Source organism: Lissotriton vulgaris, chromosome 4_2, assembly GCF_964263255.1.
Source record: "Lissotriton vulgaris chromosome 4_2, aLisVul1.2, whole genome shotgun sequence".
Classification (NCBI taxonomy): domain Eukaryota; kingdom Metazoa; phylum Chordata; class Amphibia; order Caudata; family Salamandridae; genus Lissotriton; species Lissotriton vulgaris.
Genome location: NC_141692.1, coordinates 13,192,786 through 13,220,242, shown reverse-complemented (window position 1 = coordinate 13,220,242; position 27,457 = coordinate 13,192,786). Strand labels below are relative to the sequence as shown.

General features: G+C 46.2%; 1 protein-coding gene across 1 annotated transcript in view; it reads left to right on the top strand.

Annotated features, from left to right (window-relative positions):
* Nucleotides 1-27,457, top strand: part of LOC147718131 (phospholipase A2 inhibitor and Ly6/PLAUR domain-containing protein-like) — a 110,906-nt gene that overhangs the window by 73,846 nt on the left and 9,603 nt on the right. The window contains exon 4 of the mRNA XM_086919204.1: nt 21,695-21,844. Within this exon, the coding sequence (XP_086775330.1) occupies nt 21,695-21,844 (150 nt within the window). The remainder of the gene's footprint in view (nt 1-21,694; nt 21,845-27,457) is intronic.

The window sequence follows — 27,457 nt, the reverse complement described above, 5'->3', positions numbered from 1 at the left end:
ACCCGATATCTGTGTTAAGGTTGGGTCACTGTTGTTTATACTTTGTCTGGGTCTTGTGTTAACCAGAGTGTTCTTCAGGCTCTGCGCTTTTTTGTATGAGAAGAGAGGTTTCTCCCAATTGAAGGATCCAGAGTTGACTATTGTCCAATGCTTCTTGATGCTTTTGCTGACCATGTTGGAGATTGCATTGTATGTGGTGACACATGTGAGGGGTGTGTCATCGTTGTTTTTTGTGACTTCCTCCAACAGAGCTTGGCGCGGTTGGTTTCTCGCTCGTTTCTGGCATTTCGTGGTGATCTTAGTTGGGTAACCGCGTTGTGTGAGTTTCACCGTTAGGTCTTCTGCCTGTTCTTTATAGTCAATGAGTTTGCTGCAGTTCCTGCGTAGTCTTAAATATTGACCATAGGGGAGGTTTTCCCTTAGTGCACGGGGGTGAAAGCTCTCAAATCTCAACAAGTTGTTTTTTGCCATAGGTTTGAAATGGGTTTTGGTAGACAGACCTTCTTGTTCTCTTTTGATCTCAATGTCAAGAAAAGTCATTACATTTTTGCTCACATTATGGGTAAAGTGAAGGTGTTGGTCGCAGGTGTTGAGCCAGGTGATGAATTGTGTTAGGATTTCTTGTGGGCCCTTCCAAATTGTTAGCACATCATCTATATATCTGCGCCAGAACTTGATATTTTCCAGGTATGGGTTGGTGGGTGAGATGATGTATTTTTTCTCAAAATCATATACATACAAACCCGCTACGCTGGGCGCAAAAACACTGCCCATAGACGTGCCGCCTATCTGTAAGTATAGGGACCCTTCAAACTCAAAGAAATTTCTTTTAAGTGCCAAGGTTGCACATTTGATCAAGAATTCCCTGGGTGTTCTATGTTCCCAATTGGTTTGTTCCAGGGTTTCTTTTAGAACATTGATGGTGGCATCCTGGGGGATATTGGTATAGAGGCTCTCTATATCGAAGCTGACCAAGATCACTGGGTCCTCCTTTCAACATCGCACTATTTTCCCACACCTACAGCCCAGGTGTCTGAGCCCTCCCTACACGAATGTTCACATCCATCTGTGATTGTGCAACACTCCCCTTTAGGTTTCAAAGGATTTCCACCGTTTTCAACCAGACGCATGCGCAGCCCGTAAGCCACCACGCATGCGCAGCGTCCAGTGATCTCCCAGACAACCAACACGCCCACCAGTTTGTGGGCTTAGCCATCACATCACTGGGTCCGCCTTTTTTCATCTCCGCATATCTGGCGGCGACTCATCCACACCTACATACAGGGTGTCCATGTCCAGCCCTCTCCACATGAGTGTTCGCACTTTTGCGCAACAACCCCAACCCCCCCCCCATTGTGTAGGTTCCCGTAACACTACCAAACGCATGCGCAGCGCTCTAGTCATTGCGCATGCGCAGCGTCCTACGATCACCAAGCCAACACACCCGCCCACCGGCCCTCGTAGTGTCCACGTGACCTACCCCGGAAGCGGGTTTCCCAGAGATATCTACCCCGCGTTCGCCCACTCATTCTAACCGGGCGGCGGCAGGCAGACGTAGGCTACTAGCCTGATCTCTCCACTTCTAACTGTAAGTACATTTTCCCTCCCCAGGGGCTGAACTCAATTCCGGTTCGCTACAGCTCACGCCCAAAGGAGTTTCCTCTGTCAACATTAATCAAAACCATCCGTCCCTATACAGAGTATGTTGACAGAAGGGAAGCGCCTACCCCACGCTTGATGAAGCCCATCACGAACATCACAATAGTAAGCCCGGACTCTGTCGAGTCCAGCTCCGTGTGTCTCCTTTTGTTATATGTTTGTAAGAGTCTTGTATGTCCGTAAATTACCACGAATCCTCAGTTGGATAGTTTTGAGCTCAATGTTTGGCAACTTTCAGGCGCAGTGTATTTCACGCTGATATAAGATAAGAGCGCTGCTCTATATTCTCCAATGCCAAAGCATGTTGATCTAGGCACACACCTAGAATACTGTTTTTTCATGTATAGACTACCCCCTAGGTATGTCATGCTGCAGCGCTCACTCTCACTATATGAGCACGCTCTCACCACATAAGTAGACACCCCCTCTACTTCAGAAGGCACCTTTTCCATTCACCACCGTGGAACGAAAAGACAACTGCACGACGTTTTTTCACTTAAAAACTGCACTACGTAACAGGATAGTAATCACTTCCTTTACTTCTTTTCCTTCCCTAGGTTTTTTTGTTACCTCCTACAGCATAGGAGTGACTTCCCAGAGATACAATTTTATCATCTGGCAGACCAAGGATTTAGGACAGGGTGCGTCTTTTAGGGGACCCACACCTCCCACTTCCTTGCTTTTGGTCCTGAGGAATACCGGGGATTACCCCTTATGGTAGAAACATGTCGACCAACACATAGCAGAGATATACAGGTCGTAACTCCCCTGTCAATATCTCACCATACGTTTTAAATTTTGTCCAGTTACCTTTTTATTAAAGCTAATATAGAAGTACTAACCAGGACAATTTTAACACTCACACTGTTTTTTGTGCACCCCACACTTCACTACCTGCTCCACTGTAACCCAGGTGTTGAAGCACACCCAAGTGACGCTAGGCCACTTGGGTGTGCCCCGATGATGAAGCAAGTCACCACTAGGTGGTGAGTGAGGGGTTTACTAACAAAGAAACAGTGTTTCTTTGTCAGGAAGAGAGCCTTCACTTCCCTCATCGGGTGGTACTCCTCCAGTTGTTTGTTACAAACTATTGATCAGGGGATCAGGAGTATTCCCCGTCCAGCTCCCTTGGACGAAAATCCTTACTCTCCATTTTGTTCTAGAGTTACTGTAACATTGTCATACTTCATTTGAATCTTCAGATGGGTATGGGAGAGTAGGGCCAGGTCTTGGGCAAAGCCCAGATCATAAAGGCGTCCACTGGATCCCATTTCTTCTCCTTGCTGTTGATGTCTTCATGATCCAGTCTATGACCAGCAGGGAGAGAAAAGGTGAGAGGAAACAATCAAGGTGGACTCTGGTCCTCATTTCTAAGTCTTCTGTGAGTTGTCCTCCATGGACTATCTTGCAGTTCATTACCTCGTAAGAGGCCCTGAGGATTCCTGACCGGTAGGCCACTGGATTCAAGCTAGCCTGACGGATGATGGATGATACTCCAAAACCAATCCCAGGATGCTTGTTTCCGGTCCAGGGTGGTCCTGGCTTGGCAGTTCGGGCGAGACTGTTCCCATGAAGAGAGGGATCAAGACTGGTAGCATATGGCTGGTCTAAATTGGAATGGAGTTGCGTGCAAAAAACAATGAATTAAATCTAGTTCTTTGACTGGGGGTGAATGTTTGATTAATTCAGCATTCTGTCCATTATCTGTTCTTTTTTCGATTTGTCACCCTAAGTAGGAAGAGTATGACTCGTGCTCGCTGAAGTACCAGATTCAAGCTAACCTGGCTGATGACGGGTGATACTCCAAAACCAATTCCAGGATGCTTGTTTCTGGTCCAGGGTGGTCCTGGCTTGGCAGTCTGGGCTGGACTGTTCCCATGAAGAGAGGGGTCAAGACAGGTACCATATTGCTGGTCTAAACTGGAATGTTGTGGCATAAAAAAACAATACATTTAACCCAGATCTGTGACAGGAGGAAAATTATTGATTTGCTCAGGATTCCGTCCTTCATCTGCTCTTTTTTCATTTGTCACCCTAAGAGAATAGGGTATACCCAGACGTGGGTCCTGTGCTTGCTACACCACCAGTTTCAAGCTGGCCTGTATTATGAGGGCTGATGCCCCAAAACCAGTCCTAGAATGCTGTGCATTCATCTGTGTGTCTTTTGCTTTCTCGCTCTAAGTGCCCGGTAGGTATGCCCAGACATTGGTCCCAAGTTCACTATGACACTGGATTCAATTCAGCCTGGATGATAAGGGGTGATGCTCTAAAACTGGCCCCAGGATGCTTGTTTCTGGTCTTGGTAAGACCTGCCTTAGCTCTCTGTCCAACGTCTATGTGTCTTTTGCTTTCTGACTCGAAGTGCACTGGGTATGACCAGAAATGAGACCTGGGTTCACTGTGACACTAGATGCAAGCTAGCCTGGCTCATGAGGAGTGATGCCCCAAAACTGGTTCCACAATACTTGTTTCCAGTAGGGGGAGGACCTGGCTTGACAGTTCTGGCAGGACTGTTATAATGAGGATCATGTTGGTTGGATCCAAACTAGGGTGGCTTGGTGAGCAAAAGAGCAATTGATTCAACCCGGATCTCTTGACTGGAGGTGAGTAGTTGAAATCTTTCTGCACTCTTTCCATCAACTCGTTGTGGTTGCGGTGTTTAATTGGACCCAGTACCTCCTGGAAGTTTAATGTCACTCTTTATTCGATCTTCCCTTAAAGACTTTCTCCTGGCTCTCTCTGATCCTCTTGTCTTGCAGGACTTGAAACCTTTTACTGAGTATTCCTTTAGTTTCCATGCATCATTGAGGAGGGTGGTGTTATATCTCTGGCATTTTTTTTTGTGCCTTCCATGCTTTCCTCAGCTTTACTTTTATCCTGACTATGACAAGGTAATGGTCCACTGCTGCGCCCACTCCTCTCACTACTCTCACAACCTAAAAGGGACCTTTGGAACCTTTTGGCATGCAGATATTTTCGATCTGATTCTCTATTAAATGTTCTGGTGACATCCCTGTTGCCTTGTGTATTCTGTGGTATCAGAATACACTACCACCTAGCACTAGACTGTTCAGGCCACTGAGATCTCACAGACTATCACCATTCTTGTTTATGTCACCTAGACCGGGGTAGCCCAGTGTTGTGGCTTCCAATCTTGCTATTATGGTCCCGCCTCAGTATGGCTATGTTTTTCTCCAGTCAATTCTCGATGACAGACTGGAGTCTGTTGTAAAATGTTTCTTTTTTCTCTTGTTTGCTCTCCTATATAGGTGCATAGCACTGGATATCATTCATGTTGAGCCTCTTTTTCTAAGTGCAGAAATTGCTGTGGTGGTTCTGTGAAATTGGCTTCCCATCCAATCAGAGCTCTGTTGGTTGCTGGGTTAGCATCACCTTGGCGGGTAACCCTGTGTGTATGAAACATTTCAGACAGATAAACTACACAGTTGTCCTCCGCTGTAGGGGAGTTATAAAGAATCTGGACCTTTGATATTAAGTCATCTGCACAACCTGAAAGGGGAAGCACCACTGCACCTGATTGCCTTATCTGCAATAAAATTTATCTTCATCATCTTCCTAGACATGCCACAAAAGGTGGGCGAGGGTCAACAAATGATTGCAGGAGATACTGTCTGGTACAATACAATACTGACCTGAGAAATATTGATCAATTGGGGAATAACCTTCCCTGGCCTGGCTGCCAGGATTTTGGCTAAAATATAACATTCTACATGAATCAATTAAATCGGGCGGTACTTAATACATTTCAGGGTGCCTTTATTCGCTTTTGGAATGAGAGTGATTGCTGCCTTATTGTGAGAATCATGGCCTGTGGCCGCCGTAAATACATGTGTACAGAGGGGGCAGTGCTGGCTTTCCTGTAATGAGACATGCTTGAGGGAAGCAATCCTCACCTGGGTATTTACATGTAGATAGGGATGATATGGCCTCCGCCACTTCCTTCTCTGTAATGTTACCCACAAGATACACCCGAAAACTGGTTCACTATATCTAGGAGGCTCTAAGGGGGGCACCACTACTTGAGATATCTTGAGATATTGGTCTGCTAATTGAACAATACTGTCTCCGTCCCGTGCCAAGAGCCAAGAAGTTGGACCAGAGAGCACAGAACTGGTTTAGACTGAGCACAGAGGCTCTTCCACACGAGAACAAGTGAAAATGTCACATAAATATTGGGGCCCTGACCCGAGGACTTTAGAACTCTTTTGGACTCAGAAACCTGCCAAGAAGAAGAGCTGGAGAAGCTGTGAGGAGGAGCTACCACTTTGCTGTGTGCTTTACTGTGTTGACCTCCAGAGGCTGCTTCTGTGTTTGGCAGAGGAAGGACTGGGCTGAACTTTCTGAAACTTCTTCGTTTGAGTTTCTCCAAGGATTGAGTTGGAGCTTGCCTCCTGTTCAACAAGACTACTCCTTCCTCTGGGTACCGCCTCTGGGACCGCATGTCTCTGTTGCCAGAGAAACCACAATCTGCCACCACCACCAATACTGATATTGGTTCCATTACCTGAAGGGGCCGCAGAGAGCATTGCTGCACTGTGCACTATAACCCTGGTCTCACCAACAACGACGGCTACAGCAGCCACTTCTACTGCGGCCTGTGGGCACTGCAATTGCACTGCCTCACTTCACTTCACAACTCTGATCTCACCAATGATGCTGTTGCCGTCTGACATTGCTGCTGTGGTATGCACGGTGGTCTGGGGGCACCGCTTGTAAGCTACATTAAGCACTGCCACATCCCATGCCACAGGGACGGCCCATGGAGGCCAGCCCCATTGACGGTTGTCTTTGACACTGCTGCATTTTGTACTGTGAACTGTGACAAGCACTGCCTGCTTCGCACCACAGCTCTGGTCTCACCAACACCACTGGATGACTGCCACTGAACAACTGCCTGCAACCTGAGGGCACCGCAGGCCGCACCACTCCACTAAACACCACCGCCTTGCTGACCACTGACCTGCACCGCCATGGTCAGTCAGAACAAAAGGTACTGTTTAGAAGTATTCTGACACTGACACCAGTCTGCACCAGTGCAGTCAACCGAAACTGTTGGATATGGTTGTTTTCAGCATCGCAATAGCCCAGAATGGAACTACTGGCATCAAGGAACTGCTGTTTTAGGTTATTCTTGCAAAATACATATTTTTTATATTGTATTATTTATCTTGTTTTACACAGATACATATTGGATATTTTTCTAAACTTGTATAATGTGTTTTCACTGTATTACTGTATGCTCTGTGCACATGTTTTACACACTGCCTCTGAGATCAGCCTGACTGCTCATGCCATGCTACCAAGGGGGCGAGCAGGGGTTATTTCAGTGGTGCATCACCCTTATCCTGACTAGGAAGAAGGGTTCCTAATTGGACAGTGTAACAAACTGCCAACTTCAAACCCCCATGTCTAACATTATTTTTCTTGGGTATGTAACTGTATGGTAAGCAAACATCCCAGTAATTTCTAATTTCTAATTTAAAACACTTGTAAAGCGCGGCGTACACCTTGCGGTTTCTTGGCGCTGGGGGTTCATCAACTGAGGGAGAAAGACCAGGGAAAGGGTGAGGTAAGTTTAGACGGGGAAAGCCTGGCAGAAGAGGAAAGTTTTCAGGTCTCTACGGAAGGAGAGGTACTGAGTTGCAGAACGAAGATTGTCTGGAAGTGAGTTCCAGAAAGTAGGGGCCAGAGTTGAGAAGTTGGACCCGCCCCACTTTTTGCGTGAGAAGCGGGGGATCTGGAGAAGGGACTTGGAGGAAGACCGGAGATCTCTTACAGGGACATAGGGTTTGATAAGTGAAGTGATGAAAGCAGGGGCAGTGCCCTGACGGGCCTGAAAAACCATGCATCCGATCTTGAAAAGGGAGCGTTGTTTCACGGGGAGCCAGTGGAGCTCTTTTAGTAGGGGGGTGGAGTGGTGATAGCGTGGAAGGCCGTATACCAGCCGGGCCGCCTGGTTCTGGATAGTTTGGAGTCTACGCAGGCTGTACGCTGGAATACCATGATAGAGGGCGTTGGCATAGTCCAAACGCGAAATTACCAGGGCGGCTATGATCATCTTTAGTGCCTGGGGGGAGAAGAAGCGGGAGACAGAGCGGATAGTACGGAGAGTGAGGAAACAGGAAGAGACCACGGAGCTGATTTGTGAGTGAAGAGTGAGCTGATTATTCATTTTAACACCCAGTGTTTTGACCGAGGTGGAGGGGGATGGTGCCGGGCCGAGAGAGGGGGGCCAGAAGAGAGAGTTCCAGGGGCTGGATGAACCACCAGTGAGAACCAGCTCGGTTTTATCCGGGTTCAGTTTAAGATGGTTGTGGTTCATCCAGTCCCTGATGAATGTCATGGTTGACTGGAAGTTAGAAACCGAGAGAGAAGAGGGAGACAGATCAAAGATGAGCTGGAGGTCATCCGCATAGTTGTAGACGGTGACCTCCAGCTGCTGGAGTGCATAGATAAGAGGAAAGATGTAGAGATTAAAGAGTAAGGGAGAAAGAGAAGAGCCCTGGGGAACACCGCAGGTGACAGGAAGAGGGGTGGAGGTGAAATCGCCTAGTCGGACCGCCTGGGTGCGGTCCCTCAGAAAGGAGGAGAGCCAGACCAGAGCTGATCCCCCGATGCCAGCCGCCTTGACACGGGCAAGTAGGATAGTATGGTCCACCGTGTCAAAGGCGGCGGAAAGATCAAGGAGGACCAGTGCCTGGTGGTTGTTGTCATCCATACCCTTTCTGAGGTTATCTAAGACTGAGACTATGACCGATTCGGTCGAATGCCTAGGGCGAAATCCTGCCTGGCGGGAAGCCAGCCCCCCATTCGCCTCGATGTGAGCGCTCAGTACCGCAGTGACATGGCGTTCCATCACCTTGCCCAAGAAGGGCAGCAGGGAGATGGGGCGAAAGTTGGCCGAGATGGAAGGGTCCGCGCCGGGTTTCTTCAGCAGGGGCACTATAGTGGCTGCCTTTAGTGCAGGGGTCACAACACCCTGAGCCAAGGAGCTGTTAAGGAAGGCAATAGGGGGATCGGGGCAGCTAGAGTAGATTTGCTGTAAGATGCGTGCGGGGCAGACGTCCGCCGGAGACCCCGACTTCACTCTGGGAAGTATTGCCAGAAAGGATTCCTGAGTGAGGGGAGGGATAAGGGTGAGAGGATTTTGGACGATGGGGGGGGAGGGATCGACAAAAGCAGACGAGGGTAATGGGATGTTACTCTTGATAGTTGTGATTTTGTCCAGGAAATAGTTATTGAGTTGGTCGCAGAGAAGCTGAGAGGGAGGGATTTGGGGCGAGGTTCGGTCCGAGAATGCCAGGTCATTCACAATGCCAAAGATTACCCTGGGTTTGTTGTCGGCAGATGTTATTTTTGTGGAAAAGTAGTCGGTTTTTGCAGCCAAGATTGCTGATTTATATTTAGCCAGTGATGCAAGGAAGTGGGTTTTTGACAAGGGGCTGTAATCTTTCCTCCACAGCCTCTCCGCCCTTCGGGTGCTCAGTTTAAGTTCTTTTAGGTGGTCGTTAAACCATCTATTGGAGTCCTTGAGTCGGCGGATGGAAATGCGACGTAGGGGAGCCACTGAGTCGCAACCTCCAGCCAGCCAGGTGTTAATGGCCTTGGCTTGAGAGGCGGATGATAGGCCAGCAAAGGTGGGGGTGGAGTTGCGGAGCAGGGAGGTCAAGGAGGGGAGATCCAGCCTGTTCCAGTTCCGCGCCCAGGTATTTTTGGCATGCGAGGTTTTGGATAATGGATTGTGGAGAATGGAGAAGGAGATGAGGGCGTGATCGGACCAAGGGCATGGAGAGACAGCCACCGAGGCCAATGGGAGGTTGAGAGACCAGACCTGGTCGAGTGTGTGTCCATGAGAGTGAGTGGGGACAGTAATATGTGACACGAAGTTGAAGGATAATAAGGATTCTGTGAATTCTTTTGACGCGGGGCACTCGTGTGGGTCTGAGGGCCAGTAATTGAAATCCCCCAGCACCAGAACCGAGGCATAATTGACCACTAGATTGGCCAGTAGGTCTTGAAAAGCAGATAAAAAAGAGGGTGAGGGCTGGGGAGGGCGGTACATGAGAAGGCAAGTGATGGGGGAAGAGGATAGGAGGGAGCGGACTACCAGAAAGTCAACAGGGAGCATAGAGGGAAAGGGAAGTGATTGAAAATGTAAATCTGACCTGGCGATTAAGGCAACCCCACCACCAGCCCTGCCCGCCGGACGGTCGGCGCGCAGGGCCACGTAGGAAGGGGGGAGGGTAGCCAAGAGAACGGGGAGGGAGGAGTCACAGTACCAGGTTTCGGTCAGGAGCAGTAGGTCCGGTTTCTCTGAGTCGAGTAGGACGGACAGCTCGTGGTGATGCTTGACCGCTGACCTGGTGTTGAGTAGGATAGCAGACAGTGCTGGGGTCGTGGGTTGGGGATCGGGGAGGGGGGGCAGGGAGACGGGGGAACAAGTGGCGGGGAAAGCGGAGGTGTGGGGAGGGTAGGGGCAAGGCCTAGTGAGGAGACGAGTCTACGGACGGGATCCGGGAGTGGCCAGAGGCCTTGGAGGGCGAAGAGGTCCTTGGAGGAATAGGACAAGTTTTTGGCATGGTGTTGTGCCCCTGGCCCCGTCCGGCTGCGGACGGGCGCAGACGGGCTTGACTTATGCGCGACTTCGGCGCGAAGTCGGCGCTCCCGCTGCGCTCGTCCGCTGCGCGTTCTAAAGTGGCACATTGATATAGGTGGCCGCAAGGGCGGAAAGGGGGCGTGGCCTGAAGGTGGGCGTGGCCAGCCGGCAGGAGGGCGTCGCGTGAGCGATTGATCCGCTGCACGGAGCCCTCGAAGTGCAAACAAGCAAGTAGCAGCAGGTAAGGTTTTAAAACACACAGAAATACACAGTTCTAAAAGAGCGTCTCCCGGCTTTCCGCCTCAGGAGATATGAGCCCAGAGAGCGCTCGAAAGCTGGCGCTTAAAAGGGCGGAAAGGGGGCGAGGCCTGAAGGTGGGCGTGGCCAGCCGGCAGGAGGGCGTCGCGTGAGCGATTGACCCGCTGCACGGAGCCCTCGAAGTGCAAACAAGCAAGTAGCAGCAGGTAAGGTTTTAAAACACACAGAAATACACAGTTCTAAAAGAGCGTCTCCCGGCTTTCCGCCTCAGGAGATATGAGCCCAGAGAGCGCTCGAAAGCTGGCGCTTAAAAGGGCGGAAAGTGTCTTCAAAGCTCTCACAGTGGCGTTGCATGAGTTTGTAGAGCCTAATTTCTACTTTCATTGTAAGTACTTTGTTTATGTCATATTGAACTTTTAACCCCTTGCAAGCTGATGACAGCCCCCAGCCGTCATGCACTACAGTGCTTGTGTGCTGATGACGGCTGGGGGCCATGATAGGAATGTGCCGCACAGGGGCGCAGAATCGCGGCAGCATGCAGGGGGTTAATAGTCTGCATTACGGTCATTTTTTCCTTTAAGGTGCACGCCCGAGCCCACAATGCTGTGTGTGTGTGGCGCTCACACACAGTCCCAAAGAGCGCTCGCCCCACCTCTTTTAAAAGCTGAGCAGCACAAAAAAACTGCCATTTCCAGGTTGCAGCGGTGGCAGTCTGTGGAAACAAGGAGGGAGCACCTATTTCATTTCTTTTGTTTTCTAGAGTGCAGCTATGGGGCACATGGTGTGCTTTTGTTTCAGTGTTAATGGTAATTGCAGTGCCCATCACAAATGCAGCACGAAACACAGTGTGTGCTTTCAGAATCACGTGAAAGCACAAGCTGTGTTTGTAGACTTGCTACATTTATTTTCTTAATAGAGCTGAGCTGGGACGTGATTGTGAGAAGTTTTTATGGTCATTACAGCTCATGATGGGTGCTGCGATTAAAATAAAAACTTTAACAGAGGCACACAATCACCACACAGCTGCACACGCCCTGTTTGTAGACGTGCTGCATTTTCTTAATAAAGCTGGGCTGCAGGGTGATTTATTGCTGCCAAGGTTTCAGATTATATATAATGCAATACTGGTCAGAAAGAGCAAATCATTCTATTTTTCAGTATTTGTTTCACAGTTCACTACCCAGTTACAGCCTAACTTATTCAATTCAACCAATGAATAAACATGATTATTAGAGGTCTAATATGAGTTATTGACATTAAAATACATTCACAAAGTAAGATTTGTTTCCAATACCAGAATGTCCCAAATACGCTTAAAAGTGGAAATAGAAACCATTTGTCTCTGACCCATTGAGTTTCTATTATCAGCACTTCTCCTCCCTTTTTCCACAAGAGCAGTTCAAGCATGAATGGCAAAAATATTCTAGTATGTTAATGTTTTCTACATAATTATAGCTCTGACATATTTGCCACATAATACATCATCTGCTGCATAATCTGACAATTTGAACTAATAAGTTGTTTGTAGCTCAAACGGATCAAAAGTTGACTGATCACTTTTCTCACTGCAGCGTTTGTATTTTACACATGCAAAATGTTTGCAGATACTGCATTATGCTGCAGCCTTTTTTTTGCTGCATTATTTAACTAGACTCTTAGTCAGCATAATTCCAGTGGCTACAAAGCAGGCAGCACATGCTAAAAATGCTTGTGCATGAAGCAAAGAGACCGTAAATTTTGTGAACTTAGTTTGGTGTGTGCAAATCCTGCATTGCCGAGTTACAACTACTATTGCTGAAACAAGGCCAACGGAGGAACCAATGGGTGAGGCGGCCTAGCCTCAAGGGCAGGGCCGGCTTTATCGATGGTGGAACCCTGTGCGACAGTCTTTCTTGATGCCCCCAATGACCCACTCCATCATTGATTCCCTCACTACCACCGTTAAACAGTGCCCCTAAAGTCTCCATAACCATACTCTCGCTCAGATTAATTTAACTTGATTTACAGCACCATTGATACCAGTGCAGGGTGTCAGAGCACTTTACATCACACTCATTACAGAGACAATTAATCATATGTGTGTAAATCTCTCTCTCTATAGGAAATGTTACATAAGACAAAGGACTACAAGGTGCAGGAGTCACTTGACATCCATACTAGTAGGCAGTGTGAATTAATACTGATTGGTCTGGAGAAACCCAAACTCTGAATTTGGAACATAATACCATGATTGGGGGTTCTCTTTAATAATTAGAATTGATTTCTATTCAAATAACCCCCTTTTGCAACATTAGGATCATAGTTTATATCTCACTGTTCTATGTTAGGATATTGACTTATAAGCTGCAAGTAACAAAATAATCTCACTGACAAAAGCAGTAATCCTCTGACCTATTTACATTATGGGCACTTTTTGATCTAGATGGTACATGTTTTTTGTAGCAGGCAATAAGCCCTCTGCGCTACCTTTCCATGAGCCAAAACTTCCACTTGACAAAACTCTGTTACTCTCTAGGAAGAACATTAATTACCAGAGTTATCATGACATTTTTATTGTTTCCTAGAATTGCTGGAGGCCAGGAAGGAGTAAGCAAGTGCTTTTAGAAACATAACATACTTGCAAGCTTGATACCCCACCCGAGGTCAGACCAGGCATGATCGTCCCGCCCTAGAGCTACCCTGCTCACGGGTCCTGTAACCTCAGTGACACAGTCACTGTCATGCTAGTGTGTGCTGCTTCATAGTCCCGCCCACAAGACTGGAGGTGAACTTCAGTATGGATTGTGATTGACAAGCCTTTAAGGTTAACCCCACTTGCCACCGCTAGGGTCCACCTGCTGGTACTAAGACACCAGAGCTTCTAAGGTCTAGAGGGGTCTTCTAAGATCAAGCAAGGACATGTGCTCCCTCAGGTGATGTTGTTTTGTGGACTGGTCATAAAGGCTAAACCTGGCTCCCCTGTTTAAATTTTGGCAGCTCTTACCATAGTACCACATCCTCTCCTTCACTGAACACCATACTGCCCCACTTAGAGAAACCTGCACTGCCTTCAGCTACAACCCAATTGTGCCCCGATTTAAACATCTGGATGCAACTCAATTCAAATTATGCATTAGACAAGAGTAATATGTTGCCTAAAAAATAAAGTAACAACATCCAGGAAAGAGCAAACACTCATAGGTAATGCACGTTTAAGTAAAGCATAAGAAATGTAAGCAGGAACAACATGGTTACCTTAACGCTCTTACACTCATTAATCAGAAATCAGTGAGTGCTTTTACAACAGGAAGAGCAGAAGTGCACACTGTCCTTATCTTCTCTGGGCAAGAAGGACAGAGTCATTTTCCTTCTCTACCCACCCCACCCCGAACTGCCACTAATGCTGAGGCTTATCTGTGGGCTTTGGCTATTTTTGCCTACCCAGGACATGTGTTTAAAATAAAACAGAAGGGGAATGGAATCCATTAAATTAAAGTATAGGCAAACCGTTCCCTGCCAATCCCACCCACTTCGACCACTGTATGTGTGGTGCTCCTAAGAAGCAGAAAGACTACTTCAAGGTTTAATGATTGTCTTGCTACTAGAATGGCTGAGCTACTGTGCATGACGTGATTCAACATGATTGGACAGAGTCACTACAAAAAAATGTAGGTGCTTGGAGATGGAAAAGAAAGGGAATCCTATGGACATACCTTGTTTAGCAGTGAGGGGAGAAAGCTCCGGCAGATCTGCATGTTCATTCTATTGCTGAAAGATGTTTAATTCCCTTCTCTGTGCAGCTTGCAGATTATTCTAATGAAAGCTCCACTTTTTACTTCTGGGATCCTGAATCACGTACCAATCCCTTTCCCTGAAAACCTAATTCTTGATCCCTGAAATGATGTGCCCTCAGTAGCAGCTACCGTGTGACAAGGCAGGAAGACTGCTGCACCCTATCTTTGGGTAGAAAGTGGTAGCTGAGGTAAGTGTTGGGTAACGTCCTGAAATTCACGCAGTCCATTTTCCAAGAAAGAAATTGTCTTGATGGGAGGTAAAGCAAGGTTCATTGACTGTGACTGTGACACTAGTTAAACGACAATGATTCAAAAGTGTGGCAAAGCAGATTATTTCCCAAACAAAGGGCCCCATTTGGATGGGCGGCGGTAGTCAGCGCCGGCCCGGCTCGGGCGATCCGCCCACCATCCGTGCAGACATGACCCCCTGCCATATTACAATGGCTGGTGGGTCCGCGGCACACAGAAAGACCGTCCGCCACTTTTCCACACGGTCAACATGTTGGGACACTGCCAGTCATATTAGGATGTGAGGTTTGAAATGCCTTTCCGTGGCGGTATTGTCGCCATGGAAAGGAATGCAGAGTCTGCTTGGGGGGGCCAATTGCGGGCCCCCAGGGACTCCGGGGGTTAGGGGTGAACATGGGGGGTACCTATGGTACCCCCCTGCAGTTACATGCAAAACATGGCAGGCACCGCACGGTGCCTGCATGTTGTCCATGGAACAGCACAATATGCCTTCCTGGCATTGTGGCGGGCGGTGCTAAGTGCACCGCTTGCCACAATGTTAGGAATGCAGGATGCGCCCGCCACTGTAGTAGACACATCCTAATGGCAGCCACAGGACCCCCATCCTTATGGCAGGCGGTCCCTTTGTACGACGGGATGGCGGGCAGAAAAAGTCAGTCTGCCATCCTAATGTGCCTCAAAGTGTTGTGAAGTATATAAGAGAATATAGCTCTAAACACAGATCATACCAAAATATGGATTATAGGCTTGTTTTTAAAAATGCCTCTTACCTCTGACGGTCCCTCTTAAATACTTGTGTGCTGCTCTGACATCAATCAAGTCCCGAGTTTAAGTTACAAGACCAATAATGTGCCCCCGGTTCCCAAAAGTACAAATGTCGAGAGGGCACGGCAGGGGATGAGAAGTTGACTGTTTTGTCAACAATCTCTGTCCGGGCTGACGCAGGGGCTTTGGAGTGAATGGGTCTAGCAGGCTGTAATTATATAACATCCTGTGTAAGAGGCCCAGGTAATGTGACTTCTCTGCTGGCGGCTGAGGCAAGGAAAATCAAAGATACCGCCCACCAGTGTGTCCAATCTTCAATGCCTGTGTGTGCTTCTGGTCACCAGAAGGGTGGTGTGATTGTGGGAAAACAGCAGGCAAGACCCGCCCCATGGATCACACAAGTGTTGGCTGGTACCCCCAGAGTAGACTCACAGGTAGGCTGGTTGTGACACAGCTTTTTGATCTATTAAACCCTGGCATGCCTGCTCAGCGCTGTTCATGAATATTCTATCTCTGAAACATAGCATTTTAAATTTGAAGGTTAAGTTGCCCGCTCGTATATGTTAGACAGCTTTAGCGTGCTGGTGCTGCCTCATTGGCAGTGAGACTCAAATGCAGTATTGTCAGAGAGGCGCTAGAACGAGTGACAAATGCATTTTAATGCTATGATGCAGACACCAGTGTTAAAATGATTTAGTCCAATGCCTGATGTGGCCGTACCCTAACCCAACCATGAAACTGCAAAAAAAAATTATAATAACTAAGTTATTATAATTGTAATTTTCCTGCTCAAAGAGCGCATTTGCTAAAGTTTTCATGTTAATTGCAGCGCCCGTTATGAGCTGCAAATATGATGAACAAATGCAAACAATCAACCCGCAGCCCAACTCTATTAAGAAAAGAAATGCAGCAACATAGATGCCATGGTTTGAAATTGCTATGTGGGAGAGTTTTAAACCTTCCTTAACACCGTTCACATGGATCTGTATGTGAGAAAATGCACCGTCTTTTCAAGTTTTTAAGCAAATGTTTGGAGTGATATTTGGCGCTTGTTAGAACTGGGATTTACTAGTTGGCAGAGGTCGGTATGTTAGGCCTAGTAGGGACCCTCGCTTCCACGTCAGGGAAAGGAAGGACACCTTCTCAGATAACCCCTGCTCACTCCTTTGGTAGCTTGGCACGAGCAGCCAGGCTTATCTTCAAGGCAAATGTTTAAAGTATTTGCAACCACACTCCCAGTGACTCAATGGTGACACAACAAAAGGACTCCATATGAGTGTCATATAAAAACAAGTATACGTTTATTTAAAAAAGATATACGATGAGACCACACAATAAATATCCAACATATGCGTATTTGTAATATACCTCCTGGCCAGGTATTAGGTCAGCCAGCTCTTGTAAATTCTGGAGGTAGTAATGAGCAATTCTAGGTGATCCTATGCAGTCCTAATGCAAGGCTTTGCAGTTCGTAATGTAAGAAGTAGGCACTTTGCAATGTAAAAATAATGCTGTTCATGATGCAAACGAATGAATTGCGTAATACAACAATCAGGCAGTTCGTTATGCAGAAATAATGCAATGTGGAATGCAACAATCAGGTAGTTCATTCTGCAAACTAATGCAATGTGTAATACAACAATCAGTTAGTTCGTAATTCAGCATTAATGCAATGCGTAATACACTCCAGCACCAATCACTGTGCTTCAGACGGTCTCTCCAGCCCTCGTACAGACTCACAGTCAATTTCCGTCACCATATGCCGCAACACGGATCTGGTGTAACACACAGTGCAGCTCCACGCTCCGGCCCCAGTACTGCCACTCCTTGGCATGTACAGGCCGCAATACAAGCTGGAACAGAGGCTTGCGCTGCCAGAAGGGAAGAGGCCAAGAGTGTCTCTCTCTGAGACCGGACCCCGCCCCAAGCGTCAACACACCTTACCTGGGAGTTAAGACATTGCTGTCTTCTCCACCTCTCGCAACACAGGCCTCCGATGTGACTTGGTTGATTCCGGGTCGGTGACGATAACGAAGATCTCAGACTGCAATAGGGCACACGCACACAGTGTCGCTGAGACTCCCTTGAGCCTTGGGGGTGCAGGGTCACAGGGCAATCCTGAAGAAGGTCTCAGGCTGCACAAAGCACATGCACACATTGTCACTGAGACTCCCTTGAGCCTCGGGTGCGCACGGTCACAGGGCAATGCTCACAAAGGTCTCAGGCTCCACGAAGCACATGCACACAGACTCACTTGGACTCCTGGCACCCCCGATCACAGGGCAATTCTTCTGAGGTTCTTAGGCTGCAAAAAGCACATGCACACAGCGTCACTGAGACACACTTGAACTTCTGGTGAGCACTGTCACAGGGCAATCCTCACGAAGGTCTCAGGATGTGTGAAGCACACGCACACAGTGTCGCTGAGACTCACTTTGACTCCAGGTGCACACAATCACAGGACAATCCTCACAAAGGGCTCAGGCTGCAAAAAGCACAAGCACACAGCATCGCTGAGACTCGCTTGGACTCCAGGTGCCAAAGATCACAGGGCACGGCTTATGAAGGTCTCAGGCTGCAAAAATCACATGCACAAAATGTTGCTGATATACTTTTGGAAACTTTTGTGTCCGTGAGTTCCCATAACAGGGAGCCAGCTCACCTCGGGCCTTTGGGGTTAAGTTACTTCAGGGCACAGCACAGCAAAGTACTTTCAACCAGTGGGACACAGCACACAGCAAAGTCCCTTTATCCTCTTCCTTGGTTAAAACAGCAAACTGCAGGCCAGCCTCAGAACACACAGCAAGGGTCATTCCTTTCCTTCAGTCTCTTCAGCTGTTTCTTCCTTGGCAGAGGTTCCTCTTGACCACGAAGTAGTTTCAATCCTTTTCAGTCTCGAACAATCTAATTCCAATTCCCATTCCAACGTTTGGGGGTTTCAGCTCTCATAGTTATACCCCTAAATGTCTTTGAAGTCTTTGTGTTCAGGGGGGCACTGACCCCTCCTGTCCAAACCAATTCTGGGTGTCTCCCGGCCAGGGACACCTTCTTCCTTTGATAGTAGGGATCCTTAATCACTCAGCAGGGGATGCAAACATTGTGTTATGGCTGCAGCACAGGCCTCTTCACCTCTAGGGGCTATTCCTCCCTCCTACTCTCCAGATGCAATTTAGCCTGTTTCTATCCCACCTCCTTCCCTGGGTCAAGAGTGGACATTCCCCAGATGCTATCACTTTCAGATCCAGATAGTCAATCCCCAACCAGGAAGACACACACAGAAATGTTAGAGCACAAAAACCCAATGCAAAAACCACCAAAGATGTGTTATTGAATTGTGAGTTCAGATATACTAAACTTCACCTCTACATCTTATACCTTTGGGAAGATAGGCTGGAAACATATTACACAGCCTCCCCATTCTATCCCATGGGCAAGAGTCTGTCCTTATTTGGAGGGCATTAGGGAGGGGAGACCCATTCTCTGCTCCTGTTTTACTTCCTTCAATCAATTTCCGGTGTATCCCATCCTGGTCGCCAATGTAATGAGGTGAGACACACCAGAAATTGATTGAAGGAAGAAGCAATTTATTCTTCAAGTAAAACAGGATAAAGAAACGTCCTATCCACACAGCATTAAAGAAGTAACTTCTGCATATAACATTCTCAAGCATTACTTAACATTTCAGAATACAAGTATTACATTCTAGAACAGAATGAGGGAGGAAGACTTGAACAACTACAAGTAAAGAATAACTGAGCACAGGCAAAAACAAGTAGAGGATATGACAACACAGTTCATATATTTCGTGATCTATGCTTAGACCTTTAAAAACCCATGTTTTCATCGGTATTTAGATGACAGAAATTTATGTCAGATGTGTATAAGACTAGACCCATTCATTCTAAAGTCGTAACACTATCGTAAGCATTCCGTTATTGCCTGTGACTATTTCATCAGTATCCTTGACTTTAATCATTCAGTTATTTACTAATCTCTAACCTATCTAGATCTATTCATCTCAAGTTACTGAGCGGTATAGTAAGACAGACACCAGGTTCATATATTTATCTGTTTAATGTATATGTAACCTTACAAGCCTCACAACGTTTTCATTGCTGTTTTCAAATGCAGTGGACCACAATTACATACTGCCCGGCATCTTTAATGTCCATTACCTGGCTATCTATTTTGAACTGTATTACTACTACAGCTTAGGCTACACTAGAAGAGAGGTAATTTACCCTGCATAGCTGCATTTCAGATACCGCCATGTACGCATTGTCGGCATAGCACTGCTATGCTTCAACTTTCCAATTTTTTCTTGTTCCCCAATAGAACATACTATTCTACATCAGGTTTGAGTTCTACCTTATTAGCACCCCAGAAGTCATATCTTCTGTCAGATTTTACGAGGTAATAACTTCAGTTCATAGAACCACTCATTAGCATCTTACTTTTGGGAGACCCAGCTTTTAAATATTTCAGTCTTTTATTTACTCACTTGTAGTTGTAGGACTCTATGATTTCACCTGAGTTCTTCTTTTCAATTTTTTGGATATCTCTCTTCTATTCCAAGCTGTTTGAATGTTTAAGCTTGTTTTGACAGTTGGTGATGGGATCTAAGCACGATTGAGATTGTAGTTAGCCCATTCTTGCTTTACTTGCTTAATGTATTTATGATTGATTTGTAATTAGTGTTTTTAATCCTTAACTGGCTCAATGTGTGTTCAGACCCATTTTACATGGACATTTAACAATATAGTAGGACCTTTGTTCAAAATTGATATATGTCTTGTGTTTACATGCACCCTGTTTAGGTTTTATTGATTATGTACATGACTTCCTGATGAAGGCGTACAGCCGAAATGCACGTAGGACACAGATTTTCAAGAGCCATCCAAGCAATGAATGTCTTCTTTATGTAATGAAGTGATTGTTCGCTGACTATGCATATGTCTTGATAAATATTGAATTATTGTAAACATTTTCAATCTCAAAGACATTTATTATTGACACTGTGTAAAATGTCTTTGATAGTGTGTCAATATAAGAATTGTTTTATGAACTTTTATTGCCACATCACAGTGTAAAATTGACTATAGAGGACAAGATGTTTTCTTCTTTAATGTGTACATAAAGTACAAATTATTTGTAGTAATAAAAAATATTTTTGATACCAATGAACAGAGGTTGCATGTATATGTTTATGATATGTAATATTTAGGTCCACGACTATTTTCAACTTTCCTAAATTGTAATACTTACATTTGTGAAATCAGTACTCCATACTGGTGGCTGAAAATTGTCTGCTGGCTGAGCTCATGAGCCTGCTTTGTCCATGCCCTAAAATGTGTCTGTCTGTTGTGGCACTTTGGATGTGCAATTGGGTGAGTTAAAAAAACACTCAACACATTGGCAGAGATACATTTTACTCAAAACCCAATGGTACATTGCACTCTGGAGCATTGCTGATAAGCGGGTGTTTTGTTGCCTCAGTTCTGCCAGACATGGAAAATACCGGGCCTCATTTACAAAGAATTGGCATAGGACAGTGGCTCAAGTCTTTCTACTGCTCTGCCCTACACCAACTTGAAAGGGAAGGAATCCACCGTATTTAAACAATATGGCACATGCCTCTCCTTTCAGCTAGCGTCAGGACGCAATTAGCAATGGAGCGCCAACCCAGGCACCCTTGCACCATGGTAAAAGCGTGTCTGTGTTTTTGGTAAAATTGTTTTTATGCAGGAAGAGACGCCTTTCTGCACAACACGAATCACAAGTGGTGTTTTATTCATTCTATGCGTGCTGCAGAAGATAGAACACATGTAAAGGAAAAAAGCAAGAAGAAATGTGAGCATTTCTCCTCATTACACTGCTCTTGGGAGGCATTGTTGGTTCTGCCGCAGGTAACGTCATTTGGTATATCAGGGACAGTGTCAAATTCCAAGGATGATGATTGGGAACACCCACAGCAACACCCATGGAAGGCCTCCTTGATGTAAAGACAGGCAAGGCAGTGCTTTTCTCTAATCTATGAGGCCATGCAATGCCACGCCTCATAAAAATTATTGATAGTCCTGCGCCACCAGAGCGTCATGAAACACTGCACTGCGATGGTGCTGGAATCTCAGGTCTAGTGCGTTACCCAAACACACACTATTCTACAGCAGTCAATGAAACCAAATTTTCATTCTGGGCAAAAATGAAGTCGAAAAAGCTGTGCCTCATTAGTTGAACATAACATTTGTTTTATTTTCAGACAAAGTGTGGGATTTAATGCTGTTGTTGTTAGGTTGGGAGTATTTGGCCTTCATTTTGCACCCCTTTTCGGAACATAATTAGGCTTCTCAATTCCTTTCTTGTGTTATTTCAGTGCCTGCTGTAGACGAGACCCCCAATGGATATAAATGTAAAGATTGCCTCACTGATCAGGCCTTGGACGCCTGCACAGTGGGTGCAGAAGTTCAGTGCACCGGGGAGCACACCACCTGTGCCAGCTTCCATGGATCAGCTTCCGTACCTGGTGAGATGAACCAATTTTTGTAATTTATATCTCCCACTGCAACAATCTTCTTGGTTCCTAGTCCTTTCTTTTGAACTAAATGCTGATCACACTAATGCAACTGAATGTCTTCGGAAAGTGCTCGTTTCCACAAAATACAAAGTAGAAATCATGTCCCTTTGAACCTAATGATGTGGTATTTGTGTAGCGTAAACCTAGACAATGTTGGTGGCAAAACAAGAATAAATATCTCCATTATTTCCTCTTTCCACATGTGCTGCATTCTGAAGCACTCTTACAAAGAGGATAACACCTCTAAAGGTATCCCCTCATTCACAATAACAATCCTGCCTCCAATGCAGGCACCCTTGCACCATGAAGCAATGGTAAATACTCTGGCGCTAGGCTGCACTGACAGAGAGCAGGTATGCACCATAACTTTTTAAAGTTGTCTTTCAGAGTTGCGCAGCAGCAAAGTTTGATAAATCTGACCCATTGGAATGTGAGTATCTCAGTATCCAGATAGCTGCTGCTGCCCTGTATCACAACCAGGTCGCCAGGCTCCTTCTCAGCCTGTTAAAAACGATGCACTCAGCTGCTAAAGTGTTTATGGGATATGGCTACCCCTTTCTTATAATTACACCCACACCCCACAGCAGTCAGCTTTGCTCCTCCTATGTGTGTGTTCGGCAGATCTCAAGTGAAGTAAGCCACCTACTGTATGGCAAATGTTCATTTCCTACTGCAGGAGGGTGCTTATTAGAACAGTCTTAATGCGTAAAATCCAAATAACACATAATGAAATAAAGTGACAAAGCACAAAAGCACTATGCGCATTTATGTATGCGAAAATGTCTCTGGTAGGATTGAGCAGAGCAGCCTTGTTCGCTCATTTCAAATCGATCAATCAATCTTTATTCATAAAACCATAAAAATATAACACATACAGTTATAGCAACCAAAAATGTAAATGCATAAATCTTAATAGAATAAGAAAACATACAACCAATTCATGAGATGAAGAAACTGATAGGAGAGGACATTTCCTAACTCTCACAACATTATTTTCAAAACTCAATTCAGATGTACAGATAGGCACAGTGAAGATAACCAAGGGCAGGTCTGCTTTGGGTCAAATTGAGATGTTGTTTGTTTTTAAAACTATGTCTTCTGTATCTGTAGAACATATGGAGGAGGACAAAATTTAAAGGGGCTTATTTTCAAGACCCTTGCGTCACTTTTGCATCATTTTTAACATGGGAAAAGTGCATAAGGGTGGCGCAAGAGGCTTGTGAATAAGCCCAAAAGTGCTTTGTAATGAGGTTCCATCTCAAGGATAGACTCCTTAAACCACTGTCCCATTCTAGTGGGTGTCATCATACAATATATAGTATTCCAAGGAAAAATGTTGAACATAAAGTGATGAACAAATACAACCTTCTCCAGGTAAAGTTATAACATGGGCGGAGACTGTTTACTTAGACATTTCATACTTTTCCCTGCAGCCAGCGTGATCCCTCCTAATTTTAATTTCAGCTCTACTTTTGAAAGAATGATGTTAATGGTGCCTTCTTCAGAGAAAAAACTTCAGCCTAGGAGAAAATGCAAAGTTCTAATATAATCCAGTCAGGGTATTTTAAAAGGATTATCGAGAGGAATACAAATAAGAAATCAGAGATCTGTTCAGAGTGGTTTCAGATTTATCCCAGATGTAATATATATCTTCATTGGTTGTCATCTGATGGTATCCTCAGTAGAAGGTAGTCCCAGTTCTTTGCGGCAAATAAACCCAGAGGTACAGCAAACAATCTTAAAACCATATGACCTGGCCCAAATTTAGAGACAAATCTGAAAATAGAACAGACAATTTTTAGGCTGCTGGTTCTTGATCATTATTTGGGGTGTACAATTTCCAGAGACTTAAAATACAAACCTCAGTTACAAAAGGTATTAATTGTGGATGTCTGTAGCCTTTAATGGAAAACTGTTTTGTTTGGATACTCCTTCACCATACGTCATTGTGAATCTTTTATTAAGGATCACCTTTAAATTGAAGCTTTCCATACAGACCATAAAAGAATCAAGGAGCATTTGCAAACCACTCACTGTATGTGCCATGAGAACAGCAACATCTGTGTTCTTAAGGACAGGAAGTGGACAGGTACCAGTCCTTCTCAAGTCTAAAGAGGTGTTGTCAGTAGGATCTGTTCAAGACTGTTTACATAGATATGGCCCTTGCCTTCTAGAACAGCACTAGTTTCCAATCATCTCCCAATATGATATGGGAATTACGGAGTTCAGTGATGGGCAATTGAGGTGGGAAAGAAAGGTCACTGTTAGGAGAACAGGCAAAACCCACGATGAACACCATAGTGCCTGTCTGGAGCTTGGCAAACACGAATAGTCCCTCATCATCTCACCAGTTACGTAGAACATTACAGGGAAGGCATTTGCGAATGTGAATGGCCACGCCACATAGTTTGGAGGTAGGCATGGTGTAACTGAGCGCGGTAGGATCATGACTGGTTGAGGTTCAGCAGTTTTAGAGGACTTGTCCCACTCAGTCCTGCTTGAGTGTCTTTGGCTCCCTTGCTGAAAGGTGTGTCTCTTTAAAAAAGGGCTAATGTCAGTGTGCTTAGAGGACAGGTAAGATAGGTTCTCTTTCTATTCAACACGAGAGTTAAGCACATTACCTTTGCTTGTAATTAAAGTAAGTCGTGGTGGGTTATAGTAGTGGCAATTAACGAATGAGCCAATGAAGTATACAGCAGGAAGAAAGAAGGCACATGTATTTTGGTAGGGGGCTGCTGCAGTGGTGTCACAGTACCAATGAGTAGAAGGTGGGTAAGGTAGTTTGCAGGAGCAGGACATTTGGAGAAGGGAGGGAGAGCACTATATTTATGAAGCGCTGTTTTTGCACAGGAGAGGGGCAGGCGAGGGGCAGCCTGAACCACAACAGTATCTAAGGGCATGTGCCTGAGGTAGGGGGGGGATTTGGTACAGGGAGGTTAATCCAATGAGGATGTCGAACAGACAAAGAAAACAGGTGGTAAGTGTATAAGTAGTAAATGTTTGTTCAGGCAGTGCTACAGTATCTGTTTGATTAGTGTCGATACCACTCCGGGAGACATAGGATGGTGTGGGATACTCATGATGGTCATAGGTTCAAGAGATAATTATGGCTAGTTTCCTATCCCTGGGGGGAGACAGGAGAGAAAATAAGGAAGGGGTAGAGATGGTCCTGAGGAAGTCAGCGAGAAGGGCATTTCATGGTCTGCCACGGTCATATACCCTGGGGAGCATTAGAAACAGTGTTTGTTTTGGCTGAAGGCTTCATGGATAAACACAAGTTGTCCCTCAAATCTATCTGAATTAGGTCTGTCACTGAACTATGGGCCAGATTATGATGGTGGGCGGGACAACCCTAATGGAGATGGGTCCCAGAGACTAAATTACAATGCAACAGTGCCTGTGGCTGTCGCATTGTACAGATTTTCCATTGCAGTGGGTTTAACACTTCCCTGTACTATATACACATGGTACAGGGACCTTTTGGGAGGTAACACAGGTGCCCCCCCTACACCCATAGAAAAGGGCCCAGGGTGAATGGGGGTCTCCTATGGACCTCCAATGTCCATCCCGCCAGCCTATCCATGGTGAATAGCAAAACACACAAGATGATGGACGGAATATTGCACAATGGCAACACATTCACCCCCAGTCACAGGTCTGGGTTTAATCCATCGTTATTTTGCTCACCAAGCCACCCCAGTTCAGACATGGCCATATGCAAATCAGTCTTGACCCTGTGCCTCATGGGAACAGTTCAGCCCGAACTGCCAAGCCATGTCTTCCCTGGACCAGAATCAAGCATCCTAAGACTGGTTTCTGGCTATCAGCCGTCATCAGCCAGAATAGCTTGACTCTAGTGGCCTAGTGAGCACGGGACCCACGTCTGGGCATACCCTTCCCACTTAGGGTGAACAGCAAAACACACAAGATGGTGGACGGAATGTTGCACAATGACAAAACATTCCCCCCAGTCACTGATCTGGGTTTAATCCATCGTTATTTTGCTCACCAAGCCACCCCAGTTCAGACATGGCCATATGCAAATCAGTCTTGACCCTGTGCCTCATGGGAACAGTCCAGCCTGAACTGTCAAGCCTTGTCTTCCCTGGACCAGAATCAAGCATCCTAGGACCAGTTTCTGGCTATCAGCCATCATCAGCCAGGATACCTTGACTCTAGTGGCCTAGTGAGCACAGGACCCACTTCTGGGCATACCCTTCCCACTTAGGTTGAACAGCAAAACACACAAGATGATGGACGTAATGTTGCACAATGGCAAAACATTCACCCCCAGTCACAGATCTGGGTTTAATCCATCATTAGGCCATGGAAAGGCCAGTGGGGATGGACCATCCTAATCCCTATGGTGGCACCTGGTAGTCACCAGCCCTATGGTAGGGATAGGGAGGCCCTCCCCAGCACTAGCAGGCTCAAGGAGCCCGTCGGATGTGTGGCGGTCGGGCTTTCTGCCCACAAAACTTGGCAGGCGGAAAAGCTGCTTAGGATGGTGGAGAGACCACCACCTAGAGCCTGTTGTTGGTGGTCTCCCCGCCATCCTAATCAGCACCTACGTACCATGTTTCATTCAGAATAAGTCATTTATGATTGGTCAGGTAGTTCTCTCCAGCAGGTTAGATGCTCCCCGCTAGGTGAAGCCCCATCCTCTCATTGAGATATGGGGCTGGGTTGTCCATGGCATACAGGGCAGGCAATCCTGCAAATGAGCCATTTCAGTGAAGTCAAGGAAATCTCTGGCACGTCAATCCAAATGTATCCACATGGTGTCCAGCTCAAGAAATTTGCACGGTCTCATGATTTCCAGGTGCCCCAATCAGTCTTCTGTATTGTCTAGCCACTAGTCAACTGTGTCCATTCGGGTCCGAAAGGAGCTTAAGTTGTCCTATGTGATTTTGTTGTCTTCATAAGATGGGCTATCTTCAGGCCCATGGAAGACAGCTGCGTTGCTAAGGATGTAACTTTCTTGAGATGGTGTTAGGGGTCTTTGCGGTGATGGCGATACGGAGGCTTACTTCTTGCCTCCCTCCCCCACTACACCCTTGAAGAGTAGCTGGTGAGAGGATTTACATGAGGACATTGGGTCAGGAGCTAGGTTCAGTAATAAATGTAAAGAAGACAAGGCCTGGGTGCACTGTAATGTGAGAGAGGTGAGAGACAGCAATCACTGTCCAGTCCATGTGGGGTTAGACAGTGTAGCTGACTGTCAGCCTGCCACTGCAGGAAAGTGTGAATCAACCAGGGCAAAAAATGTAGTACAGTAGCATCAACAAATAAAGGTGCATCATCTCAGGTCCTGATACTCCAGTGGGTTGGCTCATAAGGAAGGGGTAGGGAGGAGACCAACAATGGGCTGGGCCGAATCCCATCCATGAGCAAGGTATCCAGTCATTGGTGATAGTGTTCAAGGTCTAACAGTCTCTAAGAGCAAGAGGGGCAAACCTGTAGACCAGGACCGAGGGGATATGGAAGGTCTTTGAAGTGATGCCCAAGCAAAGGGTGGGGGGATGGGCCTAACTAAACAAGGCCCCAGGAAATCCAGGCTAC